This window comes from Crocuta crocuta, unplaced genomic scaffold (genome assembly GCF_008692635.1).
Source record: "Crocuta crocuta isolate KB4526 unplaced genomic scaffold, BGI_CrCroc_1.0 scaffold176, whole genome shotgun sequence".
Taxonomy (NCBI): Eukaryota; Metazoa; Chordata; class Mammalia; order Carnivora; family Hyaenidae; genus Crocuta; species Crocuta crocuta.
Window position 1 is genome coordinate 6,933,016 of NW_027531905.1, and position 24,884 is coordinate 6,957,899.

The window sequence follows — 24,884 nt, forward strand, 5'->3', positions numbered from 1 at the left end:
TGCCCTCTCATCTCCCTCCCATAGAAACAGTAAGTTAATTCCCTTCTGCCTACAGAATTTTTTTATCTCTAGAACTTTATCCCTGTATCCGTAATGCTAGCATAACGAAAACCATAAGGCAAAGATGGGAAATATGCAACCGCTCCACCCTTTCACATAAGGGAGATATTGTTCGTACATCACAGTGCTTTTCACCTCTAAACCCAGATGTGGCCTCCGAATCCTAAATACATCATTCCAGGCAGTCATTCTCAGCAATTGCAAGTAGAGGTCGGAATGAAGCTTCCTTGCCATCTTTACTCTGGGGAATCCTCTGTTACAACATAGTGGTTAGAGCTCAGACTCCAGAACTTGGCCTCCATGGCTCCGATGCCAGCTCCACCACTTACGAAGTCTGTGTGAATGTGAATAATGAACTTAACCATTAACCACTCTCTGATTCCATCTCTGTAATTGGGAGATAGTAAGAATATCTACCTACCTCAGAAAGTTCTGTAAGAATTAAATAAGTTACAATAAGTGTAATATTTAGACTAGAACCTACAGAGTAAGTCCTGTATGCTTAACTTGTTGTTACTGCTGATTATGAAAAACAGAGAGATGAGGCTTTGATGATTCAGTCAATACACAGAGAGAGAAGGGAGGTGGCATTGGACACCTAAGCAAGAAAAGGAATGAGGGGAAATGGAATGGAATAAATCCCTTCAACAGTTTTACTTATTCTCAGTCCCACTTATAAGAATGATTAAAGTGTTAAGAAGGTATGAACTAGACCATCCCTCAAAGACTTTTCTATCCCTCTAAATTTTATAATATTTTTGAAAAGGAAAAGGGAACTTTTACAAGAATTCTTATCTAACACATCCTAGATGTCCAACAACAAAGTATTTGGTTAGGTGTAAACTCTGACCTATCCAGGCAATGAAAGACTGAATGTCTCCATAAAAAGGCATATTTCAGAATACTTGATAACTTAGGAAATATCTCATAATATATTAAGTTAAACAATAACACTCCAAATCATATATAAGATTTGTTTGAGTTTTATAAAATGTATACAAATATTAATACAGTATATTTGAAAAACATTCTGCATGTATACATGGTATATATATGACTATATTATATACTATATTATATATAACTATATATATAACTATATGTACAATATACAAGTAAAACTATATATGTGTGAAATATGTACATATCCTATCCATAGAAAACATGGGCAGATATATAACAAAATGTTATTTGTATGGTAAGATTATTACCAATTCTTAATTTTCATGCATTACTGTATTCATCACATTTCCAGATAAGCATATATTACTTCTATTTAGATTTTTTTAATGTTTATTTATTTTCACACACACACACACACACACACACACACACACACACACAGAATCCCAGGCAGGCTTCATACTGTCAGCGCAGAGCCCAACATGGGGCTTGATCCCACAAATCATGAGACCATGACCTGAGCAGAAATCAAAGGTTGGACACTTAACACCCCCACCAGGTATCCCTAGATATTTTTTTTGTTTTAACTGTATATTTACAGTTGGTCAAAATGCCAGACATTTGTTGGTTAAATCTGGTATTTTTCACTTGGCCTTAACAAGGTGCTGATTTAAAAGATATATCTTGTTAGTGAAGACAGGCAACAGAATAAAGGAATTGAGGTGTTTAAACAAATGTCATTCACATAATTCGACTCCACAAAAATCTCAATTCTTGTCTATATAATCTAGAGAAAATTTATTTTTTTCTCAGTAATTATGTCTAGCCTACCTTTTCTTGTATCAGACCAAAGACAGTTGTTTTTTTTCTTTTTTCTTTTTCCCAAAGCCTACAGGTCACGTGCTCAAACTTCAAACAGTGTTTCCCACCATTTGATCTAAATGACTATTTATAGTATCAGGTGCCAGCATTCCGAAATCTGGATATCCCACCACACCTTGGCCCCAGTCCCCTAGAAAACAGACTGTGATGTAAAGCTTAGCTGCTACCACTCTTGCTCCCAGGGCAGCAGGAGTGAGGGCAAAGGGGGAGGGAGACAGGGAAGGAGAGAAACTGAGCACAAGGTGGTGGTCGTGGCTCCACAAGAAGACCTAATCCATTGCGTGACCATGCAAGACATCTCTGAAAAGGCCATTTGGAACCACTGAGTCTCAGAAGAGTTGATCCGTGGAGAGATGAGAGAGACATTTATGTTCGGGCTCTCTTCAGTTTTGTGTTCAAGTGCATGCACAGAGAAGCTCCTCCCCCATTCCCCAGCCCCTTGGGGCAGCTGCTAGGGAAGCCAAATCTCCTGTCCCATAACATGTACCTTCCTCTGAACCCAGAAGTGGCAGCAGGAGCCAGAACCTTTGTGAGACACTTGGTCATACAGGGATGCCTGAGGAGCCCTCCCAGGACAGGCTGAGATAGCGGGTAGTGACATGTGAGCAAGGTTGCCAAGGCCTCAATTGAGCAAAGTCACCAAGGCCTGAGGGGCAATGGGGGAAGTGAGTTGGGAGATACATCAATGAGTATGGTACACCCACTAGGCCTGGTCCACCAGCCTCAGGTCACAATTTCCTAATTTCTTTCAGTCCTTAAGAATGGAACTACCACTTCTAATATGAGAGCTTCATGAAAACTGCTTAGAATTAAGTCAACTTTGCCTACCAGGTGTGACTTGGCAAGTCACCTCTGAAATTTCTTACCCGAATCTTTATTGATCTTCAATATTTTTTCTTTAAAATCCTATTAAAATATTAAAAAGTGACATGTTTCCACTGAAATAAAGCAGTGAAATAATGCAAAAAAAAAAAAAAGAAAAAAAAAGGAAAATTAATTAGCTCACCTCATGGCTTTAGTCTCTTTCTGTGTCATAACATTTTTGGCTTGGCCTGCATATGCGTATGTTTTGTGAAAGGAAGAGTTCCAGGCTGTGTGAGCCTTCTATTTACTTTCTCCTTATGTACAAGAAATCATACTACATAGTTACTCTACAGTTTGATTTCCTACTTACCTACACAGTATATCAGGGACTCCCTCAAGGCAAATAGGAATAGCTCTAACTCAATTAAATACAGCCTTTAACTTAATCCTGAGAAATTCTCTTCTGGTGACTTACTTTTTTTTTTTTTTTTTTTTACATTAAATTGTATTCTGTCCCATTAAAATTATCTTTAGATTCTCTTCCTAGGATTCAGTACAGGCAATATAGCACAGTACTTAATTATGCAGCCTTAATGCTTGAGTATAATTCCTTACACCACACTTAGTAGCTGTGTGACTTACGACAAGTTACATACCCTCTCTGTCCTTCTGGCATCCTTATCTATAAAAGGATTACAATACTTACTTTCTGGATAGTGTTAGGAGATTAAATGAAATACAACAAAAACTCTTAATAAAGTGCCCAACACAAAAGTGTTAACTATTACTGTTGTTATCATTGTTAGCGTCTCATAGTGCCTACATGAACAGAAACATGCCTATTTAACAAAGGAACACAAGTGAGTTGAACTCTGCCATGTGTCACAAGTGCTAAATACAAAAGAACAACCAAGACAGGGTCTCTGCTCCAGAAGAATAGTGAGGAAGATAAATTTAGGAGCTGGTAAATTACAACATTACACAACAGATGGTCTAATAACAGTAGAAACCAACAGCTGTAGGGCTCAGTGATGGCAGTGAGTAACGGTGCCTCAGGAAAACGTCAGGACTGAGACGGATCTTAAAAAATGAGTAATAGGCATTTGCGGGTCAGAGTGGTAGTGTTAGAGTGTGTGTTCCAAGTCAAGGGAGCAGTACGTGCGAAAATGAAAATAAGACTCCATGCGGCTGACAAACATGTTCCATGGAGAGATAGTAAGATATCACAATTTTCTTCCCATTTTCCAAATGTCATATCTGAGTAGTTCAAGCCAGAGCATTTGGTCATCTGCCAAAGCACTTTGCAAACTGTTTTGGTTCTAGTGACTCATCACCATCATAGACTAATCAACTACTATGACTCATTTCAACCCTCTTGGAATTTTATCTCTGCAAAGCATATCTCTCTGCATGAAACACAGCTTTCAAGTGAGAGGCTAAATACCCTTGTTAAGGACTGCACTGGACAGTCGTTAAGGATAACTGTCACGCTTACTAGACTTTGTGCTTCTGACATTGATTTCTATACTGCCAGGGGATTTGTCAGGGAGCAAGAAATTGTCATTGAGCCTAAACAAAAGCTATGGATGAGCAAAGTCCAATGAGGCAAGGAATTTCCTATTGCTACCCTTTGATGGGGACCCAACAAGGTACTTTAAAGCAAATATTGCAATGGCACAGTTTAAAAGCCAAAAGACTCATGAATAAATATTAACACAGTTATTTTCTGTCTCTATGATTTCATAGACTCAGAAGGGATAGAGAATTTGAGGAAAGCCTTGTTCCTCTAAACTATCTCTTTTGTTTGATCATTTAAAATCAGATTTGGGGCGCCTGGGTGGCTCAGTCAGTGAAGCATCTGACTCTTGGTTTCGGCTCGGGTCATGAACTCACGGTTCATGAGTTCGAGCCCCGCATCAGGCTCTGGGCTGACCGAGCAAAACCTGCTCAGGATTCTCTCTCCCTCTCTCTCTGCCCTCTGCTTGCTTGCTCTCTCTCTCAAAATAAATAAAAATAATCTTTTAAAAAATAAGCAAAATAAAATAAAAGCAGACTTTGCTCAGTTTTTAGAATGTATGGACCATATCACTATTAAGTAGGTGTCTTATAAATGAATATCAAGAAGTGAGGAGATATTTTTTAATATATATGTTGTCTTGGCTTCCCTAAAATCTAAGACTCAGAAAGCATTCAAAATAAGAGGAGCTTGTTATACCATCACTTTAATGATAGCATAAAAACTGGAAACAATCTAAAGGGCACATAGATGTATATTTACATGGATCAACCTCAGCAGTGTGATGTTGAGAAAAATATGCAAGATGGAGAATACGTACATATGATCTATTCTTTAAGTGAATAAAATATTTCTACTTATTTATGTTTAAAGTATCAATTGGAAGCATATAAAGAGGCCCAATATAGTGGTTGCTCTGAGAAAGGGAGAAAGGAAGGGGAAATGATGTCAGTCGGCAGGGTGGGGGAGGTGATGGAGATTAAAGCACACTTAGCTTTACCTGCAAGGTTAAAAAAAAAAAAAAGAAAGCAAAATGTTGGTAGTTATGACTTACCTGTCCTTTTTTCATTTTTAAATAAAAACATGTAATTTTTTTTTCCTATTATACAACTTAGTCTGGATCTCCCCATTGTCTTTGCTGGCAGAGACAAAAATTGGTCCCACCATTTGTACTTCAAAGACACTCTGACTACAACTATTTTTAGGTTTTTGTTTTAATTCTACTGAGTTGACATATGGTATTATATTAGTTTCAGGTGTACAATGTAGTAATTTAACACCTCCATACATCACCCTTTGTTCATCACAAGTGCACTCCTTCATCACCATCATCGATTTCACCCATCCCCCTGCTTACCTCCACTCTGGTAACCATCACATTGTTCTCTATAGTTAAGAGTTTTTTGGTTTGCCTCCCTCTTTTTTTTCCCTTTGCTCTTTGTTTCTTAAATTCCACATATGGGTGAAATCATATGGTATTTACTTTCTCTGACTGATACATTTCACTTAGCAGTGTCCTCTCTAGTTCATCCATGTTGTTGCAAATGGCAAGATTGCATTCCTTTTGATGGCAGAGTAATATTCTATTGTGTATATATACCACACCTTCTTTATCCATTCATCTCTCTATGGACACGTGTTTCCATAGCTTGGCTATTGTAGATAATGCTGCTATAAACATTGGAGTGCCTGTATCCCTTTTGAATTTGTATTTTTGTATCCTTTCAGTAAATATCTAGTAGTGCAATTGCTGGATCATAGGGTTACAACTTTATAAATCAGAGTTCAATCTATAAAACAGAATCTATTCTATACATTTGAAGCAAAAAGGATTAGTACATAAATTAGATGTTTTCAAAGCCACTGAAAGAACTAGGAGCAAAAATCAACAGGGAGTGAGGGACTACTGGCCTTTAGTATTTAGCTGTAGTTTCAGTCCAGAGAATCAGGAAGCTCGTGCTGCTGCCTTGTGGTCCGGAGACTGCAGGAAACCACTGCTGAAAGTCAGAGCTTCCATACAGCCCTGAGGAGGGCAACAGGCAGGGAAGTGCAGTTACTGCAAAACCCACATCTGCCAAAGTTCTCACACCTTCCACTGATGCCTGAAGAACTTTCCTTTACCTCCTAAATCTCACATGAATGCACCTGGCTCTCATTACTTACGTGGAGTCCCAAACTGTGCTGGAAAATCAGTCTTTCAGCTCCAGGTACCAGGCCTGGCATAGAAAGGGATGGGAATAATATGAAGTGCTGAGACAAAATCTGGAACACTTTCATTTTATAAAGGCCAGAGATGAAGTTCTTTGACTTCGCTCACCATGTTTTCTTAGCCAGATTCAAGACAACACTAAATAAGTCCTTTACTGGCCCATTCATCACATAGGACTGAATCAGCCCAGGGACCCCCAGGGACAGAGACTTTCTTCTTAGCAAGGAGCATGGACCACCTCTTCTCTCTATGAAGCAAAGCTGGATGTTAACAAAGTAAACTTCCCTCTCTCTTAAATAAGCATATCCCACATCTTTCTAAATTGCCAAATAAATGTTATGGTGTCTGCTGACCCAATGCTGAAGGGCACAAAAGAGCAGGGTGCCATCAGGGTTTGGTGGAAAAGACACCAAATCCAAGTCCAGAGACCTATTTTCTTTCTCCAGCCTTACCACTCACTAGCTAAGTGACATCAGGAAAATGACTTAGTCTTCACAGAAGCAGGAAGTGTATCATTAATCAGTACTTCCCAGCATTCAAATCTAGCTCCCAAGTTAGACCATTATAGCAATGCAGTACGACCAAATGTCATGCTTACAAGCCATCATTCTCACCTTATAACTAATGCAGATTCTAGCACCAGATTTTTCTTGTGGAAAAGGAGTAAATATTAGTTCCCTTTGGCATATATAAGCTAGATATATTAGATGTGCCTTCCTCCACTCAGAACCTTCTACACCGTACTGAGATGGACATATAATCAAAGTTTCCCATATTCTGAAACTTAAGATCCTAACTCCTTTCTTCTAGGGTTCAAGGACTAGTGGGAAACAGATTTTAAATATCAATAGTCCTTCTACAAAGATATCTTGAGCCCTTTAAATTGCAAAGATTTTTATGAATTCTTCATTTCCTGTATAATATTTCTTTTTGGTTAAAAAACAAAAAGACTGTGAGATTGAGCCCCTCACTGGGCTCTGCACTGACTGTGCAGAGCATGCTTGGGATTCTCTCTCCCTCTCTCTGCCCCTCCCCACCATGCACACACCCACTCTTTCTCCCCATCTCTCAAAATAAATAAATATTTAAAAAGATAGAGTGCTTGTTATCTTTACCTGAATCATTACCCATTTCCCTCACTTTATGCTTTAAAGACATTTGTCATAGAATCCACATTTTATCGTGCTGATTTATTTACGTGAGTATTACCAGCCCCAGCCCCTTCTTAGAGTAAACACTGTATTTTATTCACCTAAATACTCCTGGTGCCTACACGAGTGCCCACCACATAGGAAAAACCCAATGAAGGCTTATTGGTGAATAAACAAATGAATGGATTATGATTCTTAGGCTGCAGTGGGTGCTTTCTCTTCAATGATTGCTGTTGCCACCTTTCAATTCAATTCTGCTTTGGCCCCATAGCACTTCTCCCTCTCAAAGTCAGACACAGGTGATGTATAGCTGTGACTTCTCAGAACAAATCAGGAGACATGACTTGTCAATCTATTTTATTTTTTTGTCTTGTGTTGTCACTATTTTTTTTAATTTATTTGGAGAGAGAGAGAGAGCGAGCGAGCAAGCACGTGTAGGGGAGAGGTGCAGAGAGAGTGGGAGAGAGACTCCTAAGCAGGCTTTGTGCTGTCAGCGTGGAGCCCCATGCAGGGCTCCATCCCACAACCCTGAGATCATGACCTAAGTGGAAACCAAGGGTCAGACATTTAACTAATGGAGCCACCCAGGCACTGCTGTGTTGTCACTTAAAAAGGGGGTGGGGGGGGATAAGTATAACAGAGAGAAGAAAAATCATAAAGCACATATGATCAATTTAAGAACTATTTTAAAATGGACACCCCTGTAATCACTACCTAAGTCAAGAAGAAAACACTGCCTGAAGCCAAAATCTCAAATGCTTCTCCCAACTGCAATTCCCTTCTAAAACTAGCTATCATCCTGACTCTATGGTAATCACTTCTTTGCTTTTCTCTATAGTCTTCCCTCCTAAGCATTAATTTCTGAATACTATACACTACTGTTCCCTGTTCTTTGAACTTGGCATAAATGAAATCGCAGAGTATGTTTTCTTTTGGATCTGTCTCCTTTCAAATAATAAGTTACATTATTTTCACTTGGAATCAAGGATTTTAGCATAAGAAATGCAATTATAAAATAAAGGAAAGTGAGAAAAAGCATGTAATGCTAAATTCAAATTGGAAACATCAGTATAAACTCATGATATATTTTTTCTTTTGAGAGTATACATCTCCTAGCTATGCCCATTGAAAAAGACCTATAAATAATAATCAACCTAGGAATCATATATTGTCCTAGAACCCAGATCTCTAAGGCAAAAAGGAACCAGGGATCATTGAATAATGACTTATTCCAGATCTGAGGCAGGAAATGTATAAGATAAGCTTGATATCAAAGCAAGGAAACTGTCAACATCAGATTCAGGTCAAGAAGACACAGCCAATCAAAGAGTCTTCCATGGGTCAATAAAGAGGAATGAGAATTAAAATTAATTTTGATAATTAATAATAACTATAGATGGAAACATAAAATTATGTGAGTAATCATGAATCTTGAAGGATTGCTAGAGGTCAATTTATTATGCTGAAAACTAAAAAATCAAAGGGAAATAATCAGGCATTCCTGTATAAACTGTGTTTCATGGAAACCATGGTTGAATAAAGTTCTTTACAACTACTAAATGCATAAAAATGACTCAATTAGAATATCATGATTTTCTAAGCCCTGATGAAAAATGAATCTGAGCAATAAATATCAATGTTTGCTAAGATGATTAGGTAAAAGACTGATGGTGAACTTTATAATAGATAATTGAGTTGACAACATCTTAACACATTGATCAGTCTTAGCATCAATTAAAGAAAGATATGTAGATATTATGTACTTCTTGATGGAATAGCCTACATACTCAACACTGCATATGAAATACTAGCATCCTCCTTACATCAAATCTGCTCAAACTTCTGGACCTAAATAAAAGACTACAAGAAAAACAAATAACAGAAATACTGGATTATAAAAAATACAGAGAAAGTAAAATATTAAATATTAGCAAAATCAGAATATGGAAAATTCCGTAGAACAAATCTTTAAAAAAAAAAAATAAATAGCAACATAAAAATGAGAGTAGAAAACCTATAGATCAAAAGAAACTTAAGAGGTATATCAGCCAAATCCAATGGGTGAGACCTGTTTATATTGTGATTCAAACAAGGCAGCAGTAAAATAAGACATTTATTGGATGATAAAAGAAAATGTGAATTCTGCCTAAATATTTGATGATATTAAGGAATTATTAATTTTAAAGAGGTGAAAATGGTTTTATGGGTTATTTTATTTTGTTATTATAGTTTTTGGATTTTAGAAATTCTTAGATGGGTAGAAGAATGAGGTGCTGACCTAAATAACTTTGGAACTGAATGGAGTCTGTAGAACTGAAAACAAACTGCCCATGAGAACTGTATTTTAATTGATGAAGTTATTTCCCATCGAGGTTGGGTTAACAATTTGGAAACCACTATATGAATATACTGCAATTAAATCACCAATGTAAAATGAGTGGCAGATGGTGGGAGCCCAGATTCTCACTGTTGGAGGAGAGGCTACAAAGGGGAAAAGACGAGAATGATGTATGTGGTAATGAATTTGAGTTTGAGACATCAGTATGAATTCATTTTAGCTTAATATACAAATGGTTACTATAGAATTACTTCTAGATATACACACATATTTCATTGTTCTGTCAGCTGAAAGAACCCTGAAGCACTGATACTCTAGTAGTAATAAACACATCTAGAGCCTAGACCTTAGTTTCCAGTACCATTCTCCAATAATAAATAAATAGAGAAATAAATAAATCCAGAAATGATGATTCTAAGACTAGACAGGAAATATATAAGACAAGCCTGAAGCATAGTAAGGAAGTGCTTAAACAAACAAACAAAAAGCCCCATTATGACGGCAGTTTGTGAAAGGGACACAGAAGTCAACTGAAAGAACTCCCAAGGGCCAAAACTGGAATAATTTGAGCAACAAAACAAATAAGTCAGTATTGGATTATAACTCAAGATATAAATATCTATGATTACATACCAATATAAATAAAAGATTGAATAAATAAATGGGAGAGAATAGACAAATCTCTAATGAAGAATTTCAAATAATTTATGTAGACATTTCACTTCAAGAAGATGGAGCATAATTCTCCACTCATTAAATGGGCTGCGTACCATGTACTCCTTTCAGAGAGCATGGAAACTGGAGGAAAAGAGTAACTTCACAGTGAAAAAACCTGACAGCACTACCTCAGCCAGGTGATCAAGGTTAAGAGCAGCGATACGTTGATAGTACATACCACTGATCCGTTGATATGATAAGAATGACACTTTACCTCTGTAGCCTTCCCCTCCAAATCCCGTAGCCCCAGTCTAATTTTGAAAAAACACCAGAAATTAAGAAATCAATTAAGAAATCAAGAAATATTCTAGGGGCACCTAGGTGGCTCAGTAAGTGAGCATCCAACTCTTGATTTTGGCTCAAGTCATGATCCCAGGGTCTTGAGATGGAGTCCCACGTGGGGCTCTCAGAGCCCGCTTGGTATTCTCTCTCTCCCTCTGTCACTGCCCCTCCCTATCTCTCTTTCAAAATAAATAAATAAACATTTTTTTAAAAAAAGAAATATTCTGCAGAACACCTGATCAATATTTCTCAAAACTGTCAAGATTTTCAAAAACCGGGGAGTGTTTGAGACACTGTCACAGTCAAAAAGAGTGTAAGGAGACATAGTAACTAAATTTAATGTTCTGGATAAGATCCTAGGACAGAAAATAGGCATAAGGCAAAAACTAGGGAAATCTGAATAAACCATGGACTCCAGATAATAAAAATGTGTCACTATTAGTTCACTAATTGTGGCAAATTTCATTCGAATATAAAATGTTACTAATAGAGGAAACTGGGTATAAAGTATATGGAAACTCTGCACTATCTTTGCAAATTTTCTGTAAACCAAAATGCTTCCAAAATAAAAGATTTACTAAGACAAAAAGCAATGTGCAGGAAACAAATGAACAAACAAATCCTTAGGAAATCATTCTGAAATGAGAGATCAGGATTTACCTTAAAATAATCCAGTTGGGAGAGGTCTGGGGGTGACAGGAAGCGGAAGAGGTACAGATAAAACAAGATTGGCCAAGAGTTGATAATTAAGTTGGGATTATGAGTATGTGAGAAGTCACTATATTTTAGGTAAATGTTGTTTTGCACTCCCTATAAGGAGAACCACTCTTTCTGCACTTATTTGTGTAATATTGAGAGATAAATATAGTGTGATTTTTTTGGGCAAGTAGTCACGTGTTTCTCAGTAAACATGTGGTATTCAGGATCAGGAGCATACCCTCCTGTCCTGAGACATAGTGACTGCCTGGTACATCTGAGTCTAATATACTGAACTCTCTCACTCAGCAGATCATGGTCATGATGCTTTCAAACCACATAGAGCACACCTGCCTCAAAAAAAGATGGACATTCACTTACTCTGGAATTGGTAGATATTCCAGAAGATCCAATAGAGGCCAGTTTGATTTTCAGTTTGTAAGAAATATTATATCATGAGTCTTAACCAGATTAACACACTCTAACACATTCCCCTCAACATATATATTTTACAGGTTTTGCTGTAACCTTTACAGTTAAATCCACATAAAAATATTATAAGGCAATATGATAGTGATATCCCAGAAATCTACCTTGTGGAGAAAATACTTCCGTTTGTCTGATCTCTGTCTAGACAGCTATAAGTTTCTCATTTGCTGAACTTCCTTGTCCTTTTGATATAAAATACTTCCAAAGGAGCATTTTCATATGCTGCAAAATGACTCATTACTGGTGTCAGTAGAGCAACTTGCTTCATAATTCAGGTAAGAATATATTCTAAATAAAACTATATTTTATTATGCTGTTTGTTCTCTCACATTTACCATCTTCCTTTTTCAAAATGCATGACTAAAGTAGATTTATTCTAAATATTCAGTTAAATGTGTGTTTTTTCTATAAGGAATAATAAAATTAATAAAATTTAACACCGTAGACTCCTGTCAAATGCTTTGGAGAATTATAAAATAATGCATAAGTGACCTTTTAGGATGACATAATCAGCAGAATCTGGGAGTCAGAATAATGTACTATTTTGTGCAGAATGTACTTCATATAACTCTAGGTCTATGGAATATTAATAAATATTATTTGCTGAGGTGGAGGGACATCCTCAGGTCAAATAAGTTTAGAAAACATTGTATAAACAAGTTCTTTACTGTAGGACTTTTAACCTGCTGATGGAAATCATGAATCTTAAAGAGAGAGAGATGGCCTACAGCACTTCTTAGATTGATTTGACCACAGAACTTTTTTTTCCCCTGAGTCACCTTAAAGTACTGCAATAATAATAGAAAGAGAAGAGGGGCCGGGTGGGGAAGGGATGTGGGCACATGCTCTTCTGGCATTGGAAGTTCAACTTGCACTAAAATTCTAACCCTGTTGCTTCTAAATAGGATAATGTTAGGCAATTGGTCCACTCTAAGCTTCACCTTAAGGTTTAAAATAAATGCAAAAATATCTAATTTGCCTTGTTTTCATAAGGATTACAAATGATTTAGATGAGTTTTGCTTTAGGTCATAATGTAAAAGGCTGTAGCCGACCATAATTTTCGCTATAACAGGAATGGGAAAAGCTAAATAAATAAATACATACATACACAAATAGATGCAAAGAAGTCTAAAGGAATTAAATTCCAGACAGGGAAGAATCATTTCCTCCTTGGTAGCATTTGCTGAGCTTGGGATAGATGGGTAGATGATTGACCTCGCCATAATTCTGAAGGAAAGGTGACTCTAACAGCATCTAAAATAGCCACGTGAGCAAGAGTGATATCTTAGCATCTAGAGGATCCCCTCAAAAGAATAAGAAGTGCTCCCCACCAATCAGTATTTACCTACAAGCTTTTGATAAATGATGGGCAGTTTGAGAAGCTAGGGCATGAGGAAGGAAAGGTACAGAGAGATCTCCATGGTCCCATAGTGATTAAATCCCAAAGCCAGAGCCAGGGAACAGCTGTATTAAACACAGAACAGATCTCATTCTCAATGCCTTTGAAACCAGACAGCCTAAAGTGTGAAGACCTGTGCATTACATGTAGATACTGGCTAGAAAGTATCTACCATGGAAAAAATCCTGAACAGCCAAGGAAACAAATGACTAGTCACTTGATCTTATAGCCAGTCTTGTCATCAGTCACCCAGAGAAGGTATGATGGACACATCAACAGAGTGGACATGGTGGCAGAAGCTATGTGTGAGCCTAAGGGCATGGACCCTGCTTACCAATGCCAAATAGCTACTGCTGACTTTGACTATTTAACTTGTGAGCAACAGACCAACAGTGAAGCACCAGTATTGCATCATTCCTTGGAGAAACCAACCAGCCACTTAGCAGTAAATTGGCTACATGGATCTTCTCCATCTTGAAAAGACCAGCCATTCACTTTCACAGGAATAGTTACATTATTTCAGGTGTATGTTTGCCTTTCCTGCCTGCAGAGCTTCAGACAGGACCACTGCCAGGAGCTTATGGAGCATCTCAACCGTAGGCCTGGAAACCCACACAACAAGGCATCCACCCAGGAGACCTACTTCACCATGAAGGTAATGTAGAAGGGAGCCCACATCCGTGGGGACCGCTGATCACTTCACATATTGCACCATTCAGAGGTAGGTAGCTTCATAGAATGCTAGGATTGCCTACTCTTAGGCAACAAAAGATGTTTTTGGTCATTTTTACTCATTCAAATGACATATTTTGCCATGGGAATGCAAGAAGCAGAGAGTATGGATATACAGAGAGAACAGAACGAAGTAATGACAGAGAAGCAGACACAAGACACGGAGTGTGTCCTGACAAGTCTATCGTTTTCAGGTTTGCCGTAGCCCATGAGCCATCTTGGTTTCTTGACAATAAATTCCCCTTACACTATCCACTTTTTTTTTTTTTTTACATAAGCACGCCTGACTTGGTTTTTATTACTCGCAAGTTAAGGATATTGTCTAATACAATGAACTCCAAAGAGGCAAACTTTTCTCATTACCTGAAGAATATTCAATAAGTAATATAGCTGTCTGAAAAATGAAAAAAACTTCTCTTATCATTTTTAGATTTAGACAGCCCCTCAGTATATGAAAGAGATGTTATCTGTTATAATAAATAGGCCCTTCCCACTCCAAGGGGAATTTGACAATATTCAAATTGAATATTTGTCAAGATCTTCTGACAAATATCAAAAAAATGTATTATTTGGAAAATAGAATTGTTTCATGATTTAGTAAATAAGAAATAAGGAGTCCCCAAGTGCGCAATAACATTCCACATGAGGATGTGCAAGAATGTATAACATTACGGTGGGGGGGGAGGGAGATTTTAGATTTAAAGTTTGTTAGAAATCCAGAACAAAACTGAGCAAGGATTTATCTTTTATTAAATAAATGCACCCCCCCAAAAAGTCTAGAAGTTAAGTATCTGAGGTGTGAAATATGAGAACAAAATAGCAAATATAGCAGCCTTTGAATATACATTACTTTTTACTGGCTGAAATGAAAATTGAAAAAGATCTCAGAATAAATTTAGGCAAATTCTTTGTTTTGCTTTCCCTTGATATCACTGCCAACAATGCCCTCTAGCGGTAAATTACGTAGGCGTTGAAGACAGGAAAAAATGAAACCTAATTAAGCAGGCCTGTTAAACTCATTGGTAAGACTTTCATGAAAATATGAACTTTTACACTTCCAGTTGTTAACTGAATGTTACATTTGGCAAGAAAATGAATCCTTACAAAGTATCGCAGCATATACCTTAAAGCGCCAGCATCTCAGAGCCAGTTTTCCCGTGTGGTTTTCCTGAACAGATGCCAAGCAGCACATGAAAGTCGCCATCTGTAAAGTCTTATAGGGGCATTTCTGGGTCACCACTTCCACTGTGCACCTTAAAAGAAAGTCAAATGTACTTTTATTGAGGATGAAATCAATCTCCCAAATACTTCTGCTTCTAAACCCAATTAGCTTCAAGAATTATAGCTTCAGACAACAATAGTGGCTTGTTACCACTTTCAAGATTGTATCTGAATTTTGAACTCAATCAACCAGACAAAGTTCCTTTGCTTGTAAAATCTTCAAACTCCAGCTCTCAACTGCTGGGGTAAGCCAGTCAAAACAACAGTTACAGTTACAGGAATGAAATTTCTCCAACCTGGCTCAGCAAAGAGTTTCCCAAAGGAACTTCCACTAAAGGAAAAGAAAGAAGACAAGCCAGCTAATTCAAATCAGCCAATTGCTGGCTCTAGTCTCTGGCTCAAGATTTCTTTTTCTCTGCATATTGTTCTCTTTTCACATCTCTCCAAGCCTCCTTCCCTCATGCTTCTAACCATCCTACATTTCCTGCAGTAATTGATTCTGTATGTGATTTTGAGAGACTCTTAGACCCTTTTGCGATAGCTATATGTGCATGAGAATATTTGCTCTGAATGACTTGAGTAAGGCATTCACCTACTACTCTGTTCTGGAATCTCATCTATTTAAATAGGAAGAAACACATCCTCAGATAGCTATGCTGTGACTGGACAGGGGCCATTAATATTAATATTAATTCCCAAAAAAAGATTACAATGACCACATTCTGTGAATGCTAAGCATTTCCTCTTTTTTACATTGCTAACATGGACCAGATACTAAGTAACATACCTGTGAGGAATTCTTGCCTTCATCAACCTTAGACAAAATTTTGTAAGGCAATATGATCTTCAATACCATTTTCTCCATTACTGTTTCTGGTGTGCCGGAAATACTTCAGCTTTTCGAGTCAGATAAGGGCCTAGGGGTAAATCCCACCGTTGTAACTGACTTGGCTATACGAACCAGTTAAGGAGTTTTGGGGGGGGGGACTCACAGAGTAATTATCTAACAACTTCACCTACTAAATTTAGCACTGGGCGAAATGGAAAACAATGTATAGATTTCTAGACGGCAGCATATAGTACCTATGTTTCTCTAAGAATGCTCTCAAGAATGATCCCTAACTTATTTGATCACGGTACTGTCTTTGTTTTCCCTCAGAGCATTTCAGAAAACCAAGATATTAAAAAAATATATATATCCTTAGAATATGGTAGTATAGGGGCACCTGGGTGGCTCAGTCAGTTTAGCGTGTGACTCTTGATTTCATTTCAGGTCATAATCTCATGGTTGTGAGATCCAGCCCACTGGGAGTCTGTGCTAACAGTGTGGAATCTGCTTGGGACACTCTGTCTCTTTTTCTCTCTCTCAAAAATAAACAAACTTAAAAAAAAAATATGGTAGTATTCGGTGCTCTGTGGAATTTTTGAAATTAAGATTAATATCCTTTAAATTTCCTTTAATTTAAGTGCTACCCACACTTAAAGGGCTCAATAACATTTGAATAGCATTGCCATGTAGCAATGGCTACCATATTGGACAGTGCAGAATTGATCATTCCAGTATTGCAAAGCATTCTCTTTTCTTTAGTGTTTATTTACTTATTTCGAGAGAGAGAGAGAGCGTGGGTGCACGTGAGTGAGCAGGGGAAGGACAGAGAGAAAGGGAGAGAGAATGTCAAGCAGGCTCCACACCAAGTACGGAGCCTGACATGGGGCTTGATCTCACCACTGTGAGATCATTACCTTAGCTGAAATCAAGAGTTGGTCACTCAACCGACTAAGCCACCCAGGCGCCCTATTGTAAAGCATTCTGTTGGACAACACTAGAGTCTTCCGTATAATCCTGTGATCATATTCAAATTCCAACCTTTAGAAGCCCTCATAAAAAATAGTAACTTTACAAAAGAGAAAACTGTTAAGCAACACCTTAACCAAGTAATCAAAGATAGCAACCCTGTAATGGTGCAAATAGACATCATGTACCTCCACTGGTGTACATTTAAAACAACAAAAAACAACTCAGCATCTCAAATGTAGCATCCGCCAAGTATAGCTAACCTAAACCTAAACATTTGGAAACATCAAACACACAAATTTAAGGATATCCTACAAAATAACTGCTCTGTGCTCTTTAAAATGCCATGGTCGTAAAAGACAAGGAAAGGTGAAAGAACTGTATGAGATTAAAGGAGAAAAAAGAGTCGACTGACAACTAAATTCAATGGATGACCTTTAAAGACATCCTTGATCAAGAAAAAGAATGACTACAAAGGAAATTATTGGGGCAACTGATAAAATTTGAATATTGACTATGACTTAGAAAATGGTATTATAAGAATGTTAAGTGTCTTGAGTTTTGAGTACAATACAGTCATATAAGAGAAAGTCCTTTGTCTTAAGAAACCCTACATTAAGATACTTAGGAGCAAAAAAGCACTCTCTGCTTTCTAAATAAGATGGAGAAACCATACCTCACCCTGCCTCTCCTGCTGAATGCAGCTAAAACCCTTGGAGAAGATATATGGAGCAGCTACCTGAGGACTTTGAAAAGGAAATGGTAGCAAGTTCATTGGGGAAGACAAACAGATCTCTGAGAACCACTAAACTGGGGGGTGAGTTTCCCTTTTCTTTAAATCTACTTTTTTTCAGCATGGACTCAAAGGCAACCTGAAATCCAAAAATATAACAGGTGCATATAGAAAGTGTTCCAAGAGAAGCCCTCTCTTTCTTGTCTGATGAGTAGGAAATGGCCTATGACAGGTCAGAAAAAAATGGGAGAAATTCTCTGGGTATTTTTCCCCTCTCTTGTCCCAGCCCCTGGCACAGAAGTAACAATAGCTAAGAAAATGTCCACAACTCAGAAGGAAAGGAACCCTCCTCTCTGGCAAACAGAAACATAGATCAAAGACTGTGAGAGAAATCCCAGTCACTCTTTTCACTCTGACCTTTCACTACTTGGTCCCAGAAGCAGACACAGTTGCAGAAAGTGCATAGCCAGGAAAACGAAAGTGTGGCTATTCATCAGAAGACCAGGAAGAGGGTGCCCAGGAGCAGGAAAGATTCTCATGAAGAGAAGCAAGTTCAAGAGCATAATACTATGTGCGAACACCTGTGTCCATCCGTGAGCTGCACATGCACGGACCTGACCCTACACAGCACACAGAAGGCACTCAGAACTGATCTACAGGGTGGACTGCTACCCAAGTCTCAGGCTGCTCTCTGGGTGTTAACATGAATGGGACTCACCCAAGTTGCCTAGCAAAAGCTTTGAAAACAACTAACTCACTTTGGAATCACCGCCAACAATGGCAGAGTAGGAAATTGAAACCAAACCTCATTTTGCCTGCTCCATAGCCTGCTAAAACAAATAAACAAACATCCTTAATGGGATTTAAACAAGACCTAGAGTCCTATAACAGAACATTCAAAACATCCAGGATCAAATCCAAAATTATTTATCATATGAAGAACCAGAAAAATCTTGACATGTCTCAAGAAAAAAAAAAAACAATTAATCAAGAGCCATAAATACAGATGCTGAAATTAGACAGACTTTTAAATAGCTATTAAAAACATTAACATTAGAAAATGCAACTTGTATTATACTTACACTGTTTATCCTATTTCTTCTTCAATAACTACTCAAAGCTCTAACATTCAATGATATTTTTTATTAATTGATGTACAGGTTCATACTACTTTTATTTAAAATGTTTGATCACTTAACTATTCATCTTTTCATCTCTCCTTACTTTTCTTTTTCTACATACATTGTCCAAACATACATTATTTGAATTTGCCTAAACAATTGAAATAGTCTCAGCTCTTTCTTTTGCTTATCTTTCCGCACTTCTATTCATCCTACACACGGTGGTTTCCTGAAGGACCGGTTAGATCATATTTATTGACTACCTATGAACCAGACTCTATGCTAGCCATGGCAGATGCCATAAGAGTTCAATGCCTACCTTTATAAATTCAGGTCCAGAGGAAAAGACCAACATGTAAACATGTGATTATAATACACTGAAAAAAATACGACCGCAATTTTCTGATCTATAAAATAGAAACAATAATGGTACACCCTTCCCAGAGTATGGAGAGGATTACATGAGTGATACCTATAACATGTTTACCATGTGGTCTGGCACATAGTCATCATACAATAAACACTAGCCATTAGTCTAATTAACTCCCAAATGCCAAGTACAGTGTTATAAGCTAGTATTATTCAAATTTTCAAGGACAGTGAATTCAAATGAATTGAGTCAATTTCTCAAGCCACCCAATGAGTCAAGGAATCTTGAACAAAGCCAAAACTCTAAAGTCTGTTTACCCAGATCTCTCATAAGGGATTATGATTTTCCAAATAAAATAAACTATTTCCTTTTAATTTTATCATCCATTTCCAACATGCTTTTGAAGATGTTTCCAAGATGAATTGCAGCAAAAGATGATTCCCATTTTCTTCTCAATCATGCAGTTTATACAGAGGAGCACAATGACATAATTTCCACGTTCTATTTTACTATACTATGCCTCATAATTCTTGCCAACACTCACAGCTCAGACACGTCTCTCTCTTCCAATAGCCAGACATATTTATTGGCATAAAATGAACTCTTTTCTTCAACAAAATGAATTATGAATACTATATATGAAAAACAATAGCTATAATGAAAGGGCAGACAGGAAAATAAGACCCAAAACTTCTAACACCCTGAGGATCTGAAAAATAAAATGACATTATGCTTTTCTGAATCCCAAAGATAATCTCTGAAGTGTCCCAAAGAAAGCCTGGAGGATATGGATAAGAATCAAAAACTATCATCCATTTCCAAACATGCCCAGAAAAATATGTTCTCTCCAAGTTGCCAAGATAAATGCAAAACAGAGGTTTTACTTTTTTTTTAAATCTCACAGTATGGCTTTTCAGACGTGTTCCAGAATAATTTTAAAAATAGGCTGCCCTTATAAACGGGAATGTATAAGGTCTTGCAATGCAAGAAGGGATGAAAACAACAGACTGCAAAGATCTCTGTTCTGAAATGAGCACCACACATAACCGGCTGCGTGATTCGACAAGGCACTGAATCATTTTGGACATTGGTTTTCAAAGGTATTAAAGTTAGAGGTAATGACATCTATTCTTGCCTATCTCAGTACATTGTTATTAAGAATAATAACTAGCAAAAAAAAAAAAAATAATAACTAGCAGGGGCATCTGGATGGTTCAGTCAGTTAAGTGTCCAACTGTTGGTTTCAGCTCAGGTCATGATCTCACAGTTTTGTGGGTTTAAGTCCCGCATGGGGCTCTGTGCTGAAGGCTCAGAGCCTGCTTAGGATTCTATCTCCCTCTCTCTCTGCCCCTCCCCCACTCATGCTCTCTCTGTCTCTGTCAAAAATAAATTTAAAAAAAAGAATAACTAGCATTTGTGCAGCAATCTAACAACTATCTTTATCCTCACAAATATTATGTTATTTAGTTACTACAACAATCTGTAGGCTGACTATTATTATTATTATTACCATTACTATTATTACTACTGTCATTACAGTCTTTTAACATTCAAGGAAGCTGAAGTTCAAAGAATTTTTAGTCAACCCACCTAAGGTCAGAGTGAGTGGTAAAGCCTGAATCAACCCACATCTCCTAACTCTATATCTTTGCTTGACCCCCTGGATTATGATTCTTTGACTTCAAGGACATCTTATTATCATGTGTTCAGGGCTGAGCATCATCCCTGGTTCATAGTAGCCACTCAGCAAATATATGATGAACTAGGGAGAACCGAGGTATCGGGGTGGGAGGTTTAGCCCACCAAAGGTCAGCCAGATAGATATGTGAGTAGTGAGTAGGCATTAAATGAGTAGGAATTAAATTTAATTTTTTTAACATTCATTTCTGGAGAGACAGAGAGAGTATGTAAGCAGGGGAGGGACAGAGAGAGGGAGACACAAAATCCAAAACAAACTCCAGGCTCTGAGTTGTCCACACAGAGGCCAATGTGGGACTCAAACCCATGAACTACAAGATCATGACCTGAGTCAAAGTCAGATGCTTAACTGATTGAGCCACCCAAGTGCCCCTAATTTCTTTATTGAAATTGGACTGTGCACTGACAGCATGGAGCCTACTTGGGACTCTCTCTCTCTCTCTCTCTCTCTCTTTTTCTCACCTCTCTCTCCCTCTCCCACCTTGCTCATTCTCTGTCTCTCTCAAAAAAAAAAAAAGAAAAGAAAAGAAAAGAAAACTACATGAGTATAAGAAGAAAAATAGAATATTATTTTACCTTGAGTTAAACAAATGTTTCTTGAATATGACACAACAAAGCATGAAAAAGAGAATTTTAAAATTGATAAATTGGACTTTATCAAAATTAATAACATTGCTATTTAAAAGATGTTAAGAAAGTAACCAGGCAAACCATAAACTGGGACAAGTCCTTGAAAAACATTAATCTCATAAAAGACATGAATTGGAATGTATAAAGAACCATTGTAAATCAATAATAAGACAATCCAGTTAAAAACATGGGCAATGGGGCACCTGGGTGGCTCAGTCAGTCAAGCATCTGACTTCAGTTCAGGTAATGATCTCACGGTTCAGTTTGTGAGTTCAAGCACCACATCAGGCTCTATGCTGAAAGTTCAGAGCCTGGAGCCTGCTTTAGATTCTGTGTCTCCCTCTCTCTCTGCCCTCCCCTGTTCATGCTCTCTCTCTCTCTCTCTCTCAAAAATAAATAAACTGGAAAAGAAAATTTTATAACATGGGCAATATCACTACCCATTAGTAATCCAGCTAAAAAAATTCTTTTAAAGGTGGCAATGTAAAATGCTGGTAAGGATGCAGAGAAACTGTATTTTTTATACATTGTTGGTGGGACTGTAAAATGGTACAGCCACTCAGGAAAAGTTTGGTAGCTTCTTGTGAAATTAACATCCACTTACAATAAAACTGAGAAAGCACACTCTAGGGCATTTATACACAAGAAAACCTATGGTTTTTTTGTTTTTTTTTTTTTGTAATGCTTACTATTTTTGAGACAGACAGTGAGCAAGCAGGGGAGGGGCAGAGAGAGAGGGAGACACAGAATTGGAAGCAGGCTCCAGGCTCTGAGCTGTTAGTACAGATCGTGACCTGAGCTGAAGCCAGCTGCCCAATGGATTGAGCCACCCAGGCACCCCAAAAACCTATATTTACATGAGGACTTGTATATGGATGCTCATAGCAGCTTTAAAAGACCCCAAATGCTGAGCAACCCAAATGTCTTTTCAATGAGCAAGTGTTAAAACTGGTAAATCCATCATACTAAGTGATACTACATAGCAATAAAAAAGAACCACCTATTGATAGACACAACTTGAATGAATCTCAGGGGAATTACACTGAGTGAAAAAGCCAAAGTCAAAGGGTTGCATACTACATGATTCTACTTATATAATATCCTCAAGATGACAAAATTATGGCAATACAGAGCAGACTTGCTGCTAGAAGACAGGGACAAAGGACGGGAGGGTGTGTAAATGCAAAGTACATGAGGGAATTCTTTTGTGGGGATAGAACAGTTCGGCACCTTGATTGCTGTGGTGATTACATGAATCTATGCATGGGATTAAATTACATAGAACTTCACACTCATACACATACACATACCAATACCAAAAAAATGAATGCAGGTTTTATGAAAAGGAAAAACTGACTAAAGTCTGTGAACAGTGATATCAGTATAAATGTCCTGGTTTTGATACTATATAAGCCGAATGAGATGTCATCGCTAGAAAACTAGGTGAGGAATACATGGGACTGTCACTATTTTTGCAACTTCCTGTAAACCTATAATTATTTCAAAATAAAAAGGTGTTTTTTTAACAATGAGCAAAGGATCTGAACACTTCTCCAGAAAATACATATAAATAACAAATAAGCACCTCACAAAATGCTCAGCATCATTAGTTATCAAGAAAATGCAAATTTAAGCACAATGAGATAATCACTGTAACTGCAGTAGGGTAGCTAAAATTAGAAAGAATAACAATACCAAGTATTGACAAGAATGTGGAAGTAGCTGGATCTCTCACACGCTGGGGAAGTACAGCCATTTGGAAAACAGTTTGTCAATTTCCTATAAAAGCAGAGAAAAAGGTAAGAACCAAATGACCCAGCAATCTAACTCTTAGGTATTTACTCAAGAGAAATAAGAACACAAGCTCACAGCAGCTTTATTTCTAAAGCCGAATACTAGAAACAATTCAAATATTTCTTAACAGGAGAGTGAACAAACAAATCATAGTATATCTGTAAAATGGAATAATACATCAATAAAATGGGTGAATCTCAAAAAAACGTACACGATAAAAGAATCCAGATGCAAAAGAGTACATACTATATAATTCCATCTATATGAAAGGCTAGGAAAGGCAAATTTAATCTGTAGTAATGAAAAGAAGATGAGCATTTGCCCGGGACCAAGGGTTGGAGGGGCAGGAAATGGCTTGGGAATGAGCACAAAGGAAACTTTTGTGTGATGGAAATTGTTCTGTATCTTGATTATGTTGATGGTTACATGAGTGTGAACATGTGTCACCACTTGTACCATACGTGTAAAATGTATGCAATTGGGGAGAGCTAAAGTGTGCTTCAGTAAAATTGATTTTTTTGAAACGAGAGGCCCCAAGGTCTTCCTGGATTTGCAAAAATAATAATGAAAGGTAAGTCAAAGGTAATAGTGATTAATAGAATAATACTGCCATTAACAAGCATGCGTCTTTCAGGAAGCCCAAAAGACCTCCTTTCATTGCTGTTTGCAAACTATTCTTCCTTAGATGTCTCTTATCTCAGTGAACAGCATCCTCAGATATGCAAGACAGAAAAATAGCAGATGTTTTTACATTTCTCTTTTCCCTTCACCCTCAAATTCTCAAATCTGATCAATTACTCAATACTGCCAACTGTGTCTACTAAATAGATTTCAAAGGTGTTGACTTCTGTCCATCTGCATTATGATCACACTAGTCCAAGCCTTCATCATCTCTCACCTGTACCACTACAAAGTCTACCAAATCGGTCTCCCTGCATTTACTTTTACCTCTGGAATTACCTTACCTCAGTCTGTACTCGTTGCAAATGATAGAAATTCTGTCCAAACTCAATTATTAAAAAAAAAAAAAAAAAAAGGAAATATATTCACTGGACCATATAACAAAAGAGGAAGTGAACTAGTCATGACTAGACCTATGGATTTGCCCAGTTTATTCAGGAATTCATCTTTCTCTCCATCTCTTACTTGTGCTTTCCTCTGTGTTGATTTTTAAATTTTTTAATGTTTATTTTATTTTTAGAGAAATTGAGAGAGCATGTGAGCAGGGTAGTGGCAGAGAGGAGACAGAAAATCTGAAGCAGGCTCAAACCCATGAACTGTGAGATCATGATCTGAGCTGAAGTCAGACACTCAATAGACTGAGCCACTCAGGCGCCCCCCCC

General features: G+C 37.5%; 1 protein-coding gene across 4 annotated transcripts in view; it reads left to right on the forward strand.

Moving 5' to 3' along the window:
* Nucleotides 1-24,884, forward strand: part of LMNTD1 (lamin tail domain containing 1) — a 214,358-nt gene that overhangs the window by 186,351 nt on the left and 3,123 nt on the right. The window contains exon 10 of one of the 4 annotated variants that reach the window (XM_077774575.1): nucleotides 12,074-12,115. The exons of the other annotated variants lie outside the window; for them this stretch is intronic. Coding sequence (XP_077630701.1) covers nucleotides 12,074-12,085 — 12 coding nt within the window. The 3' untranslated portion in view covers nucleotides 12,086-12,115. Of the gene's footprint in view, nucleotides 1-12,073; nucleotides 12,116-24,884 lie in introns of those variants that run through there. 4 annotated transcript variants of the gene reach the window in all.